This window comes from Culicoides brevitarsis, chromosome 2 (assembly GCF_036172545.1).
Source record: "Culicoides brevitarsis isolate CSIRO-B50_1 chromosome 2, AGI_CSIRO_Cbre_v1, whole genome shotgun sequence".
In the NCBI taxonomy this organism is placed as follows: domain Eukaryota; kingdom Metazoa; phylum Arthropoda; class Insecta; order Diptera; family Ceratopogonidae; genus Culicoides; species Culicoides brevitarsis.
In genome coordinates this window covers 10,652,986-10,672,960 of record NC_087086.1, presented here as the reverse complement: position 1 = coordinate 10,672,960, position 19,975 = coordinate 10,652,986, and the positions used below count along the sequence as shown (strand labels likewise).

General features: G+C 29.1%; 5 protein-coding genes across 5 annotated transcripts; 2 read left to right on the top strand and 3 right to left on the bottom strand.

Annotated features, from left to right (window-relative positions):
• The first annotated feature begins 1,054 nt into the window (after window positions 1-1,054).
• On the top strand, window positions 1,055-2,644 carry LOC134828493 (fatty-acid amide hydrolase 2-A-like). The gene has a single exon (XM_063841473.1). The coding sequence runs from the start codon at window positions 1,055-1,057 to the stop codon at window positions 2,642-2,644; it is 1,590 nt and encodes a 529-aa protein (XP_063697543.1).
• A 20-nt stretch (window positions 2,645-2,664) lies between these two features.
• LOC134830661 (putative glycerol kinase 5) lies at window positions 2,665-5,640 on the bottom strand. The gene is made up of 7 exons (XM_063844213.1): window positions 5,359-5,640; window positions 5,186-5,279; window positions 5,024-5,124; window positions 4,898-4,966; window positions 4,550-4,752; window positions 4,385-4,496; window positions 2,665-3,809 (listed from the first exon to the last, which is right to left on the bottom strand). Exons 1-7 carry the CDS (start codon window positions 5,464-5,466, stop codon window positions 2,916-2,918), a joined length of 1,581 nt encoding a protein of 526 aa, XP_063700283.1. The 5' UTR covers window positions 5,467-5,640; the 3' UTR covers window positions 2,665-2,915.
• Window positions 5,641-8,267: 2,627 nt separating this feature from the next.
• LOC134830554 (retinol-binding protein pinta-like) lies at window positions 8,268-9,476 on the top strand. Its single transcript, XM_063844072.1, has 4 exons — window positions 8,268-8,705; window positions 8,757-8,928; window positions 8,992-9,189; window positions 9,247-9,476. Exons 1-4 carry the CDS (start codon window positions 8,401-8,403, stop codon window positions 9,451-9,453), a joined length of 882 nt encoding a protein of 293 aa, XP_063700142.1. The 5' UTR covers window positions 8,268-8,400; the 3' UTR covers window positions 9,454-9,476.
• On the bottom strand, window positions 9,415-13,869 carry LOC134830555 (cysteine-rich venom protein-like). Its single transcript, XM_063844073.1, has 6 exons — window positions 13,199-13,869; window positions 11,159-11,425; window positions 10,570-10,715; window positions 10,144-10,344; window positions 9,712-9,801; window positions 9,415-9,654 (listed from the first exon to the last, which is right to left on the bottom strand). The coding sequence occupies exons 2-6, from the start codon at window positions 11,372-11,374 to the stop codon at window positions 9,486-9,488; spliced, it is 822 nt and encodes a 273-aa protein (XP_063700143.1). The 5' UTR covers window positions 11,375-11,425; window positions 13,199-13,869; the 3' UTR covers window positions 9,415-9,485.
• A 2,421-nt stretch (window positions 13,870-16,290) lies between these two features.
• Window positions 16,291-16,897, bottom strand: LOC134828492 (dynein axonemal assembly factor 6). The gene is given in 2 exon segments (XM_063841472.1): window positions 16,291-16,434; window positions 16,436-16,897. Coding segments are annotated over 2 exon segments (606 nt in total).
• Window positions 16,898-19,975: the final 3,078 nt, after the last annotated feature.

The following is a 19,975-nucleotide window of genomic DNA, read 5'->3' as shown; positions in this document are numbered from 1 at the left end:
ATTTTTTGACCACAAAAGAACTTTTTGAGCGATATTTGTATAAGAATTGTAAGATTATTGGTAATTAAGGTAAATCCGCCTCTGAATATACCGGTTTGTATCATGTGACATTTTTTGCACAAAGAAAGGTTTTTAAAAAAATTTACATCCGAAACTTATGTATATATTTCGCAAGGAGAGTTTGTTTTTGTCTGTAAATAACTGTATAATTTTGGTCATAACTCGTTTTGGCCCACTTTTTTGCATGATTAAAATATCCGTTAGTATTACAAGTTTGTTTTTGTTTTGATTTCGGTAAAGATATTTTTTTGTTTTTTTTTTTATTTTATTTTAATTTTTTTTTATAAAAAAAAATTTATAAAAAAAAAATATTTTATTGAAATTTTAATTTTTTTTTTTAAATTTTTTATTGAAAAAAATTATTATTTAAAACTTAAAAAAATAATAAAATAAAATAAATAATTCTCAATAATAAATTTTTTTTATATAATTAAAGTATTTATAATTTAAATATTTTTTTTTTAAATTTATTTTTTTTTAATATTTTATTTCATTTTAATAATTTTTTAAAGGTTTTACATATTAATTTATTTCTAAAAAAAATAAAAAAAAAAATCTTAAAAAAATTAAATTACAATAAAAGTTTATTTTTTTATTAAAAATATTTTTGAATAATTTTTTCTTTATTTTTTTCTCCTTAATTTGAATTGTTAAAAAAAAATTAAAAATAAAAAAAAATAAAATAAAATAAAAATTTAATTTTTTTATGATTTTTTCCGGCTTCTTGTTAATTTGAATCAACTTTCGATGCGAATTCAATATTAAGGTCTTTTCAAACTAAAACGTACGAAAAAAGCGAAATTTAAATAAACGGTCATGACATTGATTCTCGATATTTTGTATCCGATAAATTTCTGCGGTGCGAGTTCATCCTCTTTTTCGAAGGTAATTTTTATTTTTTTTTTCGCAAAATATCATTCGGAACAGCATAATGCATTCAGTCTTCTTTAATGTCTCTTCACAAGAAGTCGCTTAAAAGAAAAATCACAAAAAAATGCCGTTACTCAACATATCACCGCTGCAATTCACCTTAACTCTCTCCAAATATTCTGGCAATTGTATTTTACCATTTGTTCATTTACGACAAAGAAATCGGAAATTCTTACCGCCAATCGATGATTCGTTACTTTTGTTGCCTCTTCACGAGTTGGCGGAACGCATTCGTGAGCAACGCGTGACTTCGGTAGCTGTTGTTGTCGCCTACATCGCTCGAATTCTTCAAGTTGACCCAATTCTGAAAGCTGTGATGGACGAGAGATTCGCTGCGGCAATCGAAGAAGCACGCACCGCCGATCGGATGTGTCAAACGTTGGACCGGGAAACGCTGAAAAAGAATTTTCCGCTACTCGGAGTGCCTTTTACGGTGAAAGAGAGCATCGGAGTGCACGGAATGTCGCAATCTGTGGGAGTTTTGTCGCGAAAAAATGTCAAATGTCGAAAAGAGGGACTTGCGATCCAAAATTTACGTGCTGCTGGAGCGATTCCTTTGTGTGTGACAAACGTGCCGGAATGGTGTTTGAGTTGGGAGACGCAAAATAAAATCGTGGGACGAACGGTTAACCCTTATAACACAGTTCGCAGTCCCGGAGGCAGTTCGGGCGGAGAAGCAGCTTTGATAGCATCAGCTGCATCACTTTTTGGCATTGGAACAGATTTTATTGGATCATGTCGCTTACCGGCGATGTTTTGTGGCGTATTTGGTCATCGCCCGAGTCGACCTTTAATTTCACTCACAGGACCTACTTTGCTCTTTCCGGATAAAGCCGCGCAAGAAATTTTGACATTTGGACCAATGACGCGATATGCAAAGGACTTACCTATCGTACTTGAAGTGATGTGTGGAACTGAAAACGCAAAATTACTAAAATTGCATGAAGAAGTCAACTTTGAAAAAATAAAAGTTCTCTACTGTACTCAATTCAGCAAGTCATCAGAAGACCTCAATTTCGACCCAGAAGTCCTTGAATCGCTCAAAAATGCCAGAAATGCATTTTCAAACGCTGGCGCCGACATCGAAGAAGCCGATTTGTGCTTCGACGGCATGTTTGAGACACTTTTCTCGCATATCATGGGCATCGACAACTCAACTATGATCGAAAAATCCGAAATCCCGCAAGGAGCTTGTTTCAAAGAATACGTCAAATGGGCATGTCGGAAGTCAAATCACACCTTGTTCGCGATAAATTCGCAATTTTTCCTGCGAAACGAGCGTTTGTACCCGAAAGACAAGAAAAAAGTGTACGAAAAGCGACTTGAATGCCTAAAAAATGAAATTGAGAATTTTTTGAAGCCAAATACGATTTTGGTATTACCTACCTTTCCAACTGCTGCTTATCGGCATTTTAGTTCAACGACTTCTACAGCAGCGCTTCAGTTTGTGTTACTGGCTTCAGTTTTTAATCTGCCAGCGACTTCCATTCCGATGGGATTAAACAAAAAAGGACTTCCGATAGGGATTCAAGTGATCGCTGGGCGATTTCAGGATCGACTTTGCTTTGCGGCGGCGAAATTGCTTGAAGAACGGTTCGGGGGATGGCAGCCTCCTTCGATGGTTTTGGAGAAAGAAAAGTTGGGTAAAAGTTAAAAATGAATTTTTTATGCAAATATAGATTTTTTTAGGAGTTTTTAATTGGTTTTAAGTACATTTTTAGTCAAAACGTGATTTTTTTTGTGAAAAAAAAGTTTTGACTTTATAAAGAATTTAAATTATCGTAATTTGTCTTTTTTTTTCTTGTTGATGATTGTTCTCTCACTTGGGTTTTTGAGTCATTTTAGATTTCTTTCACCTACTTACAGCTAAATATTGCCCTAAATATCAAATTTTATCACTTAAATACCGATTTTTCTTCGAAAAACTACGAAGAATTGCCTTCTTTGTACCAATTTCCGAATCTTTTTCCCGCTTCCCGGAATTGCGCGAGCCCAGCAGCTGCTTTTTTCACAAATTCCGGTCTCGGTTTGAACGTCACGTCAATTTTGTTCAGTTGATGCAACTCTTCTTTGTTCTTGTAGATGCCTTCGTTCAAGCCCGCAAGGAAAACCGTACCCAACATTGTCATTTCCGGATTGGCAGCACGTTCAACATTCAGTCTTATGAGATCTGCGATCATTTGACACACAAAATTATTCCGAGAAACGCCTCCATCCACACGCAACGCCGTAAATCGCAACGATGTCTCCTCCAAACAGCAGTAATACAACAAAGCTGCTCGATACGCGATACTTTCGAGCAAGGCACGTACCATATGCGCCTTTGTCGTTGACGGTTTTAGTCCAATGAAGCCGCAAGCAGCTCTGCCATCCATAAAGGGAGCTCCGAGACCCGTAAAAGCGTTCATGAAGTAAACGCCATCCGTGTCGGGTACAGATTCCGCGATATCTGACGATGTTTTGACGTCGTCAATTAAACCAGTGGATAATGCCCATTCAATTACGGTGCCGCAATCGTTCGAAGCGCCTTCAATAAAGTACGTGACTTTGTCTTCGAGACCCCAACCGACGACGGGATACATTCCGTAAGCGGATGCCGAGCATTTATCGCCGTAGTTGGCGTTGAAGAACGCTCCGGTGCCCAAAGTGATCTTTACGTCGCCACGATTTAAGCAACATTGACCAATCATGGAGCCACTTTGATCGGAAATTGATGTAGCAATTTTGATTTCGTGTCCGAAGAGAGAGCTGTCGATGTAACCAAAGTCATAATTGTTGGGAACGGGAGTCGGTAACATGGCTTCACTGATATTGAGAATCTGAAAAAAATAAATTAAAATTTATTTTTAAGGCGAAATTTAAAAATTTTCAATAAATTGCTTCAAATTTATTTTAAACTTCTTATCTTAAAATTTCAAAAGTCAAAAATCCAGTCGGGTAAATTAAAAAAAAAATAATATTCTATTTTATCAAAAACTGCTATTTTTGGTTTTTTTTCAAAAATCTATAAAAAATTTTTAAAAAAAAAATTAAATATTTTAAAATTTCAAAAATTTCAACATGAATTTTTTTCTCTAAAAAAAGAATATTTTCAGAAAAAAAAAAATTTTTTTTTTCAAAATTTGTTGAACTGTCAATTAATTTTTTTAATTAAATAATTATAATTTTAATCTTTAACTTCAGTCATCAATTTTAATTTATTAAATTTAATTATAAAAATCTTTGAAAAAAAAAATTAAAAATAATTAAAATTTGATTGAATTTTGTCACTTTGTATAAAAAAGTATTTCTATATTTTTTTTCTTGAAAAAAAAAATTTTTTGTGGGATAAAAATTTCGAAATAAATTTGGAAAAAATCAATAAAATTTATAAAAAATTTAAAATTTAAAATACTTTTAACACAGGTTTCGAGTAGCTCATCGTAAACGGATCAAAAAAAGCCGTTGTTGTAATGCTGGAAAAATCAGAAATGTGATCGACTTGCTTTGAAACATCAGTTCCTTGTCTAAAAAAAAAATAAAATTAGAAAAAAATAATTAAAATTGAACAAAAACTCACTTCAATCGATATAAAAGCCACGAATCAAGAGTACCAAAAAGAGCATCTCCTTTATTCATCCCATCTTCAAGCTCTTTAATGTTCCGGATGCACCAAACCAGCCTCGTTACTACTTGCGTGTTCATGAAACGCAATGCTTTCCCTGCCAACAAGCGCGGATGACGCGTAACGAAGTACAATCCACTTGCAACCGTGTTTATGGTCTAAAGATTGCGAAAGATAGAAAACAAATTACTTAATTAAAAAATTGAAACAAAAGTAAAAATTATCAAGATTATGATAAGAATTCGACTTTTATCACCCCATGCAACTGGCGCAAGGTTCAAAAGCCAAAAAACGTCGTCATACCTTCATGAAATAACTCGAATTCCATTTTCGTACCAAAGCGTCTGCTCGTAGATCTTTCCATGTGATCATCTAAAAGGCAAGTAATCCAAATTTTTATTCAAAATTAAAAAAAAAATCTTATCTTACATTATGATACGGCTTCCCCGTGTGACGATTCCAAGTAATAAACGAGCTTCGTTGCGTACTAATTCCAATGCACGTTAAATCAGCTGCACTCAAATCGGCATCTAACAAAAAAGAATTAATTTAATAAAAATTTCCGGATATGTTAATTTACCGAAAAAATACCTTCGAGAGCTTCTTTGATGACCGCAACAACACTTTCGAATAATTCTGTTGGATTTATTTCAACATATCCAGGTTGTGGATACAATAAGTTTATCTAAAAAAAAATTATTTTTATTTAATTACATCACATTTCACTCTCACTTTTCTTGTTTCGCGCGTCGATTGGTACTTACATGTCGCGAACTTCTTCCGTGAATTTGTGTCTTGGCGTCGTAAATAAAGCAGCGAACGCTCGTTGTTCCAATATCGAGTCCAGCGATATATTTTGTTGCCGAATTCATTGTTGACACTTTTTTTTTGAGTCTTACAACGTGACGGAAGTAATTTTAACGAGTTTATTTTAAGGTTTTAACAGAAAATTGAATTAAAAATAAAACGAAACGAAAAAAAAATGATAAATATAACAATAATATCACACGTTTACTTTTTAATATTTTTTTTCCGATACAACTTGTTTCGTGTCAAGTAGTGGACTATTTTACGAGACCCGTATTTACGTTTATATCATGAATGAATGTAGTAGATACCAACGACGTGATATAGTTGTGTTGCGTATCATATCGGAGAGTGAAGAGCAGTAGGGTGACAATTTTTTTGTCTTTTTACTTTAAAGACTTTAGAGAAAGATATTTATTTTTGTAAAAATTTTATATTTTTTTCTTAATATTCATTTTTTTTTATTTTGCTTTTAATTTATTTATTTTTATTTAAGCTTTTTATTCATTTAAGAAATTCTTAATACCTAAATTAAAAGTTATTATATGCACATAATTTGTATATAACATGATAACATGTATATAATTTTTATTTATTTTTTAAATACTAAATTATAGGGCTTAAATTATCATTTTTATTCAAATTTTGGTTAAAATTACATTTTAATAATTTAATTTAAATTTGTTAATAATTTGTGAAATAAAATATGCTCTAATTTTTAAATACTTTACGCATAAATTCTTCATAAATTTTTCAAAAATTTTTTATTTTATTTTTTTTTTAAATAATAATTTTATAATCTTATTTGTAATTATGTATTTTATAATATATAAATTTTTATAGATATATGTTTTGTAGTTTTTGAAATTAAAAATTTTATTCAAGGTTTACTTAGAAAGATTTCTGTAAGTAAAAAAGAGAAGTTCTATAGAATTTTGCTGAATTTTGTTCTTTTATTGTTTCGAAAATAAGTTTATGCTTGATATTTCTAATATTTTAAGTAAATTTTTTAATTACATAATTAAATTAATTTTTATTTTTAGTTATTTTTATTAGTTATTATTAATTTTTATTTTATTTATTTAGTTAGTTATTTATTTTTGATTTTTATATTTAATTTTTAATTAATAGGGGAAGACGGGGCACATTCATAACTGGGGTACATTCATAAATCGATTTTTCTCCTATTTAGAAAGGCCGAATCAAAAAATGTTGTTCTACGAAAGGTGCAGTTTTTCATGCGCTTTAAATACGCAGAAGACACTTTTTTGATAAAATCTGTCATTTTGGAGAAAAACGGCAAAATGTGTTTTTTGGGGTCGTTGATCTAATTTTTGTGACTTAAGAAATCATGTAAAAGTCCATTATGAATCATGAATAATTTTGAAATGTTATTTTGAATAGTTAGTGCCAAGTGTCTTTCACAAATTTACAAAAAAAATTTTTGAAAAATATTCAAGCATCTTGACATACACAGAGCGTCATTTCAAAATCTTGCTTTGGGGTACATTCATAACGTACATGGCACAGCATAGCGAATGTATGAATCCAAAAAATTTTTGATAGGATTTTGTTAGTTTTTTCGAGAAAAACTACTTACAATCAAAAAATTTTACGAAAAATGGACTTAGATGTCAAAAAAGGCTAAAAACAATCTGAATCGCCATTGTTCTCGCATACCCTCATAATAGTCAATAATTTGAAGTCTAATGTCAATATATCTAGATATCTGAAAGGATATCTGGAAAAAATATATCACGAAAAAGTCTGCTGAGGATCGTAGACCATAAACACATTTCAAAAAAATTAAAGTATAGTTTATGAATGTATTTATGAAAGGGTTGGGGCACATTCATAAAAATGACTTCTTTTACTCAAACGATCATAACTTCCTTACTGATGGTCATAATTGATCAAATCTTGCGCCAAAATAAAGTAAACTAATGTAGCTAACACATCCATGAAGAAAATCCCGAAAATTATTTATTTTTCTACATGCCAAGCGCGTTCTGCAAAAGTTTATGAATGTTTAATTTTAGGTATATTATTTTAAATGTTTTTTTTTAATTTTTCAACTTTTATTTTTTTTTATATTTTATATTTTTATTTTATTAAGAGTCCATTTTGAAATGTAAAAATTTCTTTCAAACTTCATATGAATTTTTGTTTCAATAAAAAAAAAAAAATAAAAAATAAAAAAAATCATAAAAATGTACAACCTAATCCACTTGTGCTGAGGTACAAATATTTGCATGCGTACCGTAAAATTTGAAAACATAAACTTATGTTGCTGCGTATAGTTTATTTAACTGTATTGGTAAATGTTTAAAAAGTAATGAACTACAGGGCGCTCTCACATTTATTTTTTTTTAAATTTTCTTCAAAATATTTCTTAATTTATTTAGAAAAGTAAAATCTTAAAATTTATGAATTAATATTAAAATAAAATATTTTTCAAATTTTGAGTATTTTTTTATGTGAATCTTACCTGTACTTAACCACTACAAACTATTTTAAACAAACACTACCAAACACGCGATAGTAAAGTACTCAAATATTTATATTCTTACGCAAACAAACAAATATTTTTGGAGACATGTGGTTGTCTGCATGAACCGATTCACATATGATTGAAATGATAAAAATAAATAACCGATAAATTTATTAAAATTTTAATTTAAAAATTTTTAAAAATTTAAAATAAAAATTAATTATGATTTTTAATATTTTTTCATAAAAATTATAAATTTTTCTTTGACTCATAATTTTACGTCATTATTTCACTCAACTTTTATCTTATCTTTTTCTATTAAACACACACATATTCAATTTTTCGTGTCTTCTTTGCTCATAAATAAATTAAATAATACCTGTTAGACACTCAATGATCGCTGCTCAGTTGATTCTCGGCTTATTTCTTGTGTACATCTTTATTTTTGTTTGTGATTTCGTGCAACAAGCCGGTCAATTGACAAAATATTTCTTGCTAACTTACAAAAATGGCACTAAAAGTACGTGATTTACCGCCGGAATTGACTCAAGTAGCCTTCAATGACTTTGGAGAGACACCCGAGAAACTTACTTCATCTATCATTGAGATTCGAAAATGGTTGGAGGCGAATCCACACATCAAACCACGCACAGATGATCAATTTTTTGCGACATTTTTGCGTGGATGCAAGTACGACATGAAGATAGTTAAGGAAAAATTGGAGAGTTTTTACACTGTAAGGACACAACTGCCGGAATTCTTCATCGATCGCAACACAAAAGACCAGAAATTGAACGATTTGCTGAAAGCAGGGTGAGAAAATTTCAATTTTTTAAAGAAAATTTGTTAAAAATTCGTTTTTAGGATAATTTTGCCGCTTCCGAAGACTTCAACTCCCGATGCTCCGAGAACTGTTGTGATTCGTTTTACTTCCTACGACCCCAGCAAGTACAAAATGGCAGAAGTAGTGACACTAATTGGACTAGTTTTCGATATTTTATCAGTTGAAGACGATAATTCAGCTGTCTCGGGCCAGGTAGCGTCGATATCTTATCGAAAATTTATGAAATTATTGATAATTTCTTATCATTTCGTGTAGATTTACATCTTGGATCTGGCAGGTGCATCTTTTAAACACGTCTTTCAATTCACGCCGAGCTTGTTGAAGAAATTTGCGACTTTGGGTCAAGGCGGGAATCCGATTCGCGTGAAGGAACAACATTTTATCAACACTCCAACGGGTTTTGGGACCATTTTTAACATTTTCAAAGGACTTTTCGCCAAAGAAGATTTATTGGTAAATTTTTTTTTTCAAAAAAAATGTTAAAAAATTAATTTTTTTAATTATTTTTAGATGCAAGTCCATAGTAAAGTAGAATCTTTACACAAATTCGTGCCTCCGAGCATCCTTCCTGTCGAATATGGAGGCGGTGACTACAAATGCTCTGACATAATCAACACCTGGAGTCAAAAATTCCTCGATTTTTACGATTATTTCATGGAAGACAAAAATTTCGGCGTCGATTTGGAAATGAAAAAACACTTAAATAAAGGAAAATGATGGAATTTTTCCAAATTTATTAACAAACGGTCTCAATTAAAGTCGTGTATTCGTCCGCGACATGTACAAGTGGCTTTACAATTGTCATGTCGCTCCAATCCTTCCTTCGTTACTTCGTTACAAAGCCATCCGGGGAACCTCTGATACAGCTCTTTACAGTTTGATAGCTTATCGGCAGCGTTGCATTCATTAGTGCAAAGTCTACGAACATAAAAAAGGATAAAAACAAGGAAATTAATGTAAAAAACGCGAATTTACCTTATATCTCTCGACAAACAAGCGTGGGGGCACGCGCTACATGGCTTTCCTCGCATATATGGAGTTCCGAGTCTGTCTGGATGATTGCCACTGAAACAAGAAATACGAAAAAAAAATTAAAAAATGTCAAAATATTACAGATTTTTGTGTGTGACATGTGTCGACGATACTTTTTCAAGTGAATTTTATGACATTTCGCAAGAAAATCGCAGTTTTTTGTCTTAAGCTTTGGCAAAAAAATTTTTTTTGCACGCAAGTCATACAATTTTCGCTAAAAATTGAGTTTTTGTACATCGTATGACAAAAATTAGCGCGAAACAAACAGATGTTTTAATAATTTTGTAATTAATTGTTGTTAATTACACTTTTCTGTAGCAAAAGTACGACCACACATGTCTTGGCAACAGCAACCTTGACCCCTCACGTACTCACATCGGGCAATAATTGCAGACATAATTGTAAAAAGGCTTCCCTCGTGGCCCGCCCGACTTGCATCTCGTCAATCCGCATCCAACTTTGTGCGTTGCGGCATTCACCATCTGCGTATAATGTCCAACGACGTGCAAATGATTCCGATTGGAGCCATATGTGAAGTTGTGGCGTTCTATGAACCACGTTTGCATCGCAAATAACCTGCAAGGCAACAAAAAAAAAACGTGATTCGAATGAACAAAAACTCGCGAGACATTGTGACGCTTTCGCGGCGGTGTGTGGGCGAATTTAAAAAAAAAATTAATGTTTAACATTAAGAGACATCGTAAAGTGATTTGACATGACACGTTGACTCATAACACTTAATAATCATGATCATAATAAATTTATTGGAGCTGCTCTTGCATAACAACTGAAAAAACTTACCACGAAACTTTTTGCGTTGACACGAAAATGTTCTGACCACAACTCCCGAAATTGTCGACCCAACGCCCTTTGGGGGTATCGTGTTGCAACAAGAGGCATTGATCGGCCCACCTTTGCGCTGCACGTGCCGCCCCGTGATGCCAATTCTGCAAAAAGGAGATATCGAGCGATTAAAATTGAAACAAAGAGACGACATGCCGAGGAGTAAATGAGCCATAAAATCGTTTGACAAATTGATTGTTTGAAGATCGTGTGAAATTCACACCTTTAAAGTGCGGCATTTATGGAAACTTGAACTCACACATCATCGCCAAAGATTTTTTTTTTGTTTTTTTTTTTCAATAATATTTTTTTTTTTGCAAAAAATTGAAAAAAAAAACAAAGAAATCGATACGAAACGTGATCTCGTTAAATTATGAGCGCTTTAAATTGCTCTTTGATTAAAACTTTAAACAATTTTATTGCATTGAGATAATTTTGGAACACCTGGAAGTGGTATTTTGTGGGTTGGGCGGCATTTTTGTATAAATTAAAGGAAATACGAGCACCGATGACAGCTCCAGATCGCAAAAAGTAATAATTTTCTCACCATTCGTAGCATATTGGCAGCTTTGGGTCGCACTTTGGTCCGAAAATAGTCATGTAACATGATAATTCTGTTCTGCACGCGTCGCATCCGCGGCGAAATATGTCGATTTTGGATGCGATCTCCGTAAATTCGGGGTCTTCGATCGCGCTTCCACGTACTGGAATATGTGATGGCAGTTGTGAGAATGATAATTATGATAAAAAGTGTTTTTCCCATTGTGTTTGTGTTTTTTTTTGTTGTGCTTAATACTTAAAAGCTGTTTGAGATCTGAAAATAAAAACAAACAAAAATTAAAAAAAATCAACTTTCCAAAAAAAAAACCCTGAACTATTTTCTAGTTTCATTTTTTTTTTTAGATAAATTGACCTTATTTAGAAAGTCGTTCGCTCGCCAAAAATTCATTTCCAGTTAGCGAGTGCCATTTATCTAAACTAAACTCTAAACGCTCGATTATGCTAATAAAACTAATAAATTTTTCTATTTTACACAAGCGACAAATTTGTTATTTTTTTTTTTAAAGTGACCAAACTAAAAACAAACAAATCGTAGGACGAGCGACGTGCGAATAAATGTTTTTCAATTTTTTGCGCTAAAAGTAAAAACTAATAATAATAAAATAAATGTAAATGACTTAAAACCTTTTTCCTTAATGTCCCATAAATTTAACATTTAATTTATGGCTTTGGTCGGCTTGTTTTGGAAAATCGCGCACTTGAACTTGGAGCTTAGATCAAAAAAAAAAAACTTTTTTTGGATGGATTAATTTTTTGTGACTTGATGGAACCATTAAAGCACATTTAAGCGGCAATTAGGGAGAGGCTTGTGCGAGTTAAGCTGAATTGTGCAATAAAATATGAGGAAGTTTGACGTTTTTGGACCAAAAATTGTTTTTTTACGAGTTCGATCCAGACAGTTGGTCGACTTGAAGATTTTTTTTTGTTTGAGATGATTTGTTTTACAGACAAATTATGGTAATTGAGTTCAAGGAACGAAATGTTAAGATACTTTTTTTTGTGTAATATGAGGGAAAGAATTACCAAGTAATTTTATTAATTTTTATGATGTGATAAAAAAAGATTTTTTCTTACACTTTAATGATTTTTTTTTGGTAATTAATTTTGTGCTTTTGTTAATTTTTTTTATTATTATTTTTTAAATATTTATTTTTTCATTAAAAAATTTTTCAAAGTAAAATAAATTTAAAAAATTCAAATAAATAAATAAAATAAAAATAATAAATTAAATAAAAATTAATTATAATTTAAAAATATGCTCAAAAAAATTTTTAATATTTTTTTAAATATAAAATAAAAAAAATATAATATAAATTTAATAATTATAATTATATTTTAATTTTAATATTTTAAATATAAATAAAAAACTAAATTAAAATAAAATAATATTTGTATAATTTTTTTTTATAAATTTAAAAAAAAAAAAAATAATAATAATTAAAAATAATAATAATAAATCAATAAAAAAAAATAACAATTTAAATTAGTTTTTAAATTAAAATTAAATATTTAATAAATTTAAAGAAAATATTTTTTTTATTTTTTTAATTTTAGTACAATATCTTTACTTTTATTTTGAATTTTATCAGTCTCCAATAATAAATAAATATTAATTAAATTTAATTGTAAATTTCATATTTTTAAAGAATTTTCTTTCAATATTTAACGAAAATAAAAAATAAATTACAAAAAAAATAATTTTAAATTTAAATAAATAATTTATTTCTTCAATAAATTGAAAGTAAATTTAATTTTTTAAATTAAAATTAATATTTTTTTTTTAATTTTTTTTTTATTTTTATTATTTTTTTAAGTTTTAAAATTTTTTAAACATTGACTCTTTAAATCTTTTTAATTTTTGTTAAATTTTCCAAATTCCTCAAACAATGTCAATTCAAATTCCTTCAATTTTTCGTCGCAAAATTAGGTTAACGGACCACAAAAACATGCCAGATGAGCAAAAAAAAAAAAAAATTCTAAACACTTGTTCGACATTTCACTTTCTTGCCACAAAATAATTACTCACCATCAAAAAGTGTTTATCAGCTCTCGCGTTATCTGTGCACGATTGTATTTATTTTTACTCGCAGACGCAGAAAGTAAGTTTATTACTTGGGCCAAGCCAGCTGGCACTTTATTTATAAACTAATTTTCTAATATAATTAATGTTTTCCTTGTTGTTTTTGCGTGCGGTGTCTATTTTTATTTTTTTTTGTCCACTTTCGAAAAAGAAAATTTTTTCAACGAGATTTTCTTATCTTCTTTGCTTTTTAAAAAAAATGATAAATTATGGCACAGTTTAATGGTCGTCGTTTAATTGACACTAAAACGATTCGAAGGACAACTTTTTCCGCTCATTTCTTTGTATCGTCGTTATATCACTTTTTACACTTTTTTTTATGAGTAATTATTTGAATTTTCGTTTTTTTGCGAAGAATTTTGTCTACGATATTATTTAATATGCAAAATTTGTGGAGGAAACTGATTTATCTTCAACGTACGCAAAATTTTTCGTTAATTTATGTTGTCATTTGTTATATTTCGTTGACGGGCATGCCAAAAATCTCTTCTCGTGCGTATGGAAATTCTTCAAATATTTTCGCATTTCATTTTTTTTCACTATCACATCTCCTATCTATTTAATGATTCATAAATTTTATATATAAAAAAAAGAAATCTTTCACTCAACAAAGACTAAAAATTAATACTGTCCGCTCAGGTTGACGTCTAGAACTAAACTGCTGCTCGTTTCGTGTCTCGCGAATATTTTTGTTGTATTTGCATGTGTAAGTTGCGTATGTTGGCTGCTTACCGGATGGATAGATGGATGGATTCACTTTGTCTGATCTGTTAGTTTATGTCTTTCTCATTAGTATTTTTGTGCTGTGCGAAGTGGGATGATGATTTTTTTTTTCTGTTTGCTTTTGTTCGCAGCTAGAACAGTTTTTTCTCGCTCTCGCAATGTGAAAAGACAAAAACTCGACAAGTTGATCGCGTGGGTGATTGTCTCATGTGTTTGCGAAAGAGTTAAGATAAAAAAGAACAAATCTCAATGCTCTGCGTTACAAACTTGCGTGCGTTATCTCTTAGATGTTTGTTGGGTTTTTGCGTTGAAATCGAGATAAGAATGTGTGGCACGATGTGTTGAGTCACATTTTGTTGCAAATTTATCGCGGGTTCTGTCAAGGTATATGATTAAAGTGGCGCCTTTTGATCATTTTTTCTATTTGGATTTTTGTGGGATGGATTTTTTTATTATGAGAATTATGAGAAAATATCAAAAAATATTTATGTTTTTTATAGATTTTAAAAAATATGTTTACTTTTAACACTTTTATTAAAACATTTTTGATTAAAATTATATTGAGGAAAAAAAAAATTAAAAAAAAATTAATATTAATTTATTTTTTTCTTATTTTTTAAAAAATATTTTAAGGTTAACTTAATTAACAATAATAATTTTTTGAATTAGATTAAATATTAAAAGTGAAATAAAATTATTTTACCAAGAAAAATTATAAAAACTTAAAATTAAAAAAAAAATTTAATAAAAACTATTTATTAAAAATATATTTTAAAATTTTATATAAATAATTTAAAATTTATAAATTTATATATTTTGAATTTCCAAAATAAAATATAATAATTTTAAATTTTTAAAATTTTGAAAAAAAATTTGCATAAAAAAATTATTTTATTTGAATTTTTTACATTTTTGAACAAATTTATCATGGAAATTATATTAAAAAATTTATTAGTTTTTTTATTTTATTATTTTTTTTTTGAGTATTTTAAGGTTAACTTAAATAAATAATATTTTTTTTAAATTAAAAAAGTTAAAAATATTTTCGAATTATTAAATTTTTTTTTTTAATTTTTAATCTTTCAGGTTTTTGTTACTGTATTTTACAAGCTTTAATTAAAAACTGTTGCCCAAAATTTATATCGGATTTAATTTTTGGAGGATTAAATATTAAAAGTTTTGAGGCGAACATAAGTTATTTTTTAAAAAAAAAATTTAATTATTTATTAATTTTTTTTTTTAATTGTTTTTTAAGGGCTTAAAAAAATAAATTATAAAATTTATTCAAGGACTCAAGTAAGAGACATAAAATTTAATTTAATTTTTTTTATTTTGCTAATTTTTTATATTTACAACACTTTTATTTTTTGTTCATGTTTTAATACTCTTGAAGTTTATGTTAAAAAAAACATATAAATTAAATATTTTAATAAAATGATTTTTTTTAAATCAAGTAAAATACATTTTTTTTATTTATTTCTATTTATAAAAAGTAAAGTATATTTTAATTTATTTAAAAAATATATTTTAATCCAAAAATTTTTTTTTCAATATTCAAACTTTTTACTGACTATTAAAAAAATATGATATAAATAAAAAAAAAAATTATTTCAAAATAATATTTTATTTTATGTATTTATTTATATATTTTATTCAATTATGTTTTTACCTTTATTTCTAATAATTTATTATTAATTAATTTTTTATTAATTTTAATTGTTAATTTTTTTTATTTTTTTTTGTGTATTTTTTTTTTTTGTAAAAATTTTTACCATTTATTTTTTTTAAACTACCTAAAAAAATGCAAAAATTAAAAAAAAAAATCCAATTCTTTCTTCGCTACGATAAGTAACTGACCTACTAATAAAAAAAATCAAGCGTAATTATTTATCTTTAAATCATAAATCCTTATCTCGCTTACATTTCGTCACTCTTAATGTGTCACAAATGTTTGCCAAAAAAAAGTGACTCATTATTTATTATTTTACAACGTTTTTTTTTTTAATTGAACCAATTTCTTTTCATTGCAAAGTTAAATAATTACACATCGTCATGGGAAAAAGTAATCATCGGCAATTGTGACAAGGTGTTTTCTTGTAAAAACAATAAAAATGTGCAAAAATTGACTTACGACTTTGACCAGAATAAAAAAAACACGAAGAAGATGCAACTTTCGCGCAGACAAATAAATGGGAGGAATTAAGATGTTGAAAGACAATCGAAAAAACAGACAAACGCAAGTTTCTTTGTGTCACTCGTAATGCGTCTTTTTATTGCACAATTTACTCTATCGCTGCATGAATAATTCAGCAAACTTAGAAATTCACAAAATCCAGCTCGCGATTCATCCGCAACACTAATTTCAGTAAATTATACTCGGCGTTGTACGTGGCCTTGCCTTTGTTCGGATCGACGGGATGCGGAAGTGCGATTTTCGCTTTGAACTTTCGGACTGGCAAAATCCAAGAAATTTTCCGTAATCGTCAATTCCATCTCGTCAATCGTTGCTGTCTCGCCCGGTAACTTTATTTCCAAAATCATGTCTTCGCAACTGGCGGTCGACGGGGTTTTGTTGCTCATTCCCAAGTAAAGATCTTCCGTTGTGACAACTTGCTTGTAGGAAATTGTGAATTCCGGTTCTTGGCGCGTATCGAAAATATTTTGGTCTTCCGCCTGTTTGGCTTCCCATTCATCCAAGGACTGAGGCTCGATACTGGTGCAACATGCGGGCGGAACAATTTCGACTTTTTTGTCGTCTTTCGTGTCGGCAGCGGGTTTTTTGTTGATGTCTCCGGGCCCGAATGGCTTCTGTTTGTCTTTTGCGGGAAGAATTGCGTCGTCATCCGAAGAGGAATCTGACTCGTCGGTACGAAGAAGCTGCATTAAGCCTCGTAGTTGGTTCAAAGTACATTCAGTGTTCATGACTTTGCTCGAAAAACTCTTTGAAACGACTAAAAAGAGCGAATTAAGCGTCCTTGTTAAAACAAAAGACAGACTCTATGGCAACTTTGTGAAATTTATTGAATGGTCGCCATGGAAATTACGTAAAGGTGTAATTTAAAAGTTCAACGGTTTATTAAAAACTTTGATTTTTTGTCAAAATATTTGTTTTTAGGCCAAAACTGCTTTCAACGGGCAAATAACAGCAAAAAAAATCAGTTTTTAATTACAACGAAGAAGGGTTACGATGATTTCGTCGAAGAAAAAGACCAAAGTGTGAGTTCAAGTGCATCCAAATGTTACGACACTTTAAACTTATTTACTTTGCTACAACAAGAGAAACTTGAGAGAAGACTCACACATGAATTACTTCAATTTTATTTACATGGAAAAATATTAAAACTTGGCAAAAGAGAGAAACTTTGATCGGAATAGGGGTCCGAAGATATTTTTTTACGAGACAAAAAATGCAAATTAATCGCACACACATTCAACATAACATGATCGTCAGTCTTCGTTGTTGTTTATATGAAATAATAAATAAATAAAAAATGAGGAAAATTTTGTTTTAAAGGAAATTTAAAAAGAGCGCATTTTAATCTTTTGGATTTTTTTTTAGATTTTTGAAAAGAATTTTTAAAAAATTTGACAAAAATTTGTAATTTTTTTTTCATTTGGAGACGAAAAATTTATTGAAAGTTAGAATTAGTTGAATTTATTCAAACATTTAAAGTTTTTAGCAATTTAGAATGTGTTTTGGGACAAAATTTTAGAATGTGCATTGGGACAAAATTTTAAGAATGTGAATTGAGAAAAATTTAAAAATGTGAATTGGGCAAAATTTTAGAATGTGCATTGGGACAAAATTTTAAAATGTGAATTAGAAAAAATTAAAAATGTGAATTGGGCAAAATTTTAGAATGTGCATTGGGACAAAATTTTAAGAATGTGAATTGAGAAAAATTTTAAAATGTGAATTGGGAAAAACTTTAGAATTAAAATGTGAATTGGGCAAAATTTTAGAATGTGCATTGGGACAAAATTTTAAGAATGTGAATTGAGAAAAATTAAAAATGTGAATTGGGAAAAACTTTAGAATGTACATTGGGACAAAATTTTAAGAATGTGAATTGAGAAAAATTTTAGAATGTGCATTGGGACAAAATTTTAAGAATGTGAATTGAGAAAAATTTTAAAATGTGAATTGGGCAAAATTTAAGAATGTGCATTGGGACAAAATTTTAGAATGTGAATTAAAAAAAAAATTTAAAAATGTGAATTGGGCAAAACTTTAGAATGTGCATTGGGACAAAATTTTAAGAATGTGAATTCAAATTTCAAGAATGAAAATTGAGAAAAATTTAAAAATGTGAATTGGGCAAAACCTTAGAATGTGCATTGGGACAAAATTTTAAAATTTACGTTGGGACAAAATTTCTAATTATGCATTAGGAAAATTTTTAGAATAAAAAAATTGACGTCAGAAAGACTTTTAACGCCCAAAAACTCAATTTTTTACATAAAAAATGCCCTAAAACTAACAAAATAATGGTAGCGTAACAAACTGACTGAATGAAATGTGTAACACTATGCGATGATTGTTGAAATTTTTTTCATATAAACGGCAACAAAAATGAATTACTAATAATAAAACATCAAAACACACGAGAATTTATCGTAGAAAACGTAGGTACGGGAAAAAAAATGAAGAGAGTGCGGTCGGTCATCACAGGTGAAGCATGTCTCGCATGAAAACCCACCGAAGCACTTGTTGTGTGTACGTAACGAGGAATTGTCTGGGCTATTGTTACAATTCGTCTCTCGTGCTGCGTTATTTGGAGTTGTAATGTTGTCGTTGAAACTCCTGTCCGCGTGTTCTGTTGCCGTGGAGTTTGTTTTGTTTTTGTTTTTTTCGCGTCGTATCTAACGAGAACTCATCGTGTGCAATATGGTGCATTGACTGAAGACCGGGAAATTATTAAAAGCTGCAATTATTTAATAAATAATTCAAAATCCTGAAAGAAAAATAGGAAAAAAGTAAAAAAAAATAAAAAAAAATGAATGAAAAGAGAAAAAAATACAGAAAAAATGCAAGAAATGCAACGAAGCGATCAAAAATAAAGAAAAAAAGTGCAAGTGAAGTGACATAAATTAAAAGTTTTCGCTGCAGTGTAACAAAAGTGAATTAAAACTCAAATTAAATAACGAAATATATCGAGCGTTGTACGAAAAAATGAGATAATACCACAAAATTACGCAATTTTATGATAATATTAAAGGTCACAAGTGAATAGAATGAATAAAATGACATTAAATCAACATTTTATTTAACGAATAATAGAATCAACTGAATTTTAATTCAACTTTTTGGTCAATTATGAAAATTTTCAATGAAAAAATGTAAGAAAATTTAATTTTTCAGCTGAAACATGAATTTTTTAACGAAAGTGAATGATAAACGGATGAAAAAATTACAAGAAAATTTGCACTGAATGAAAAATTATTTACAAGGTTTAATTTTTTACAAGAAAAATTTACGAAATAAGTCCTTTATAAATATTCAAAGCGAAAATTTGGGTGAATTTTGACATAAATTAATTATGTTCCAGATAAAAAACTGATAAATTCATGAAAAAACATAAAATTACGTCAAAATTTGTTCATTGTTTTCTAATTGAGTGACTAATTAATTGAACATTTTCGGGCCAATTTGAATTTTATGGTGTCTTATGACATGAAACTTTTAATTACAAGTTGCAAAGAGTTGAGACAGGCAGTAAATGATTACTTGCTCAAGTGAAGTTTTACAAGTGTGTCGGTTAAGAAACGAAAAATTAGTTTAAATCGAAATTTTTTTTCGTTAAAAAGTGAAAAAAAATTTAAAAAAAATATGATTTTTGAAAAAAATTGCAATTTTGAAGCGATTTTGTGTCAATTTCGATTAAAATTTACTGAACTGGACTAAAAAAGACGAAAAAAAAAATTTAATTTAATTAAAAAAGGAACAAATTTTATAATTTTTTCTTCAAAAAAATCATTTGTAACTAAATATTTGAGAAA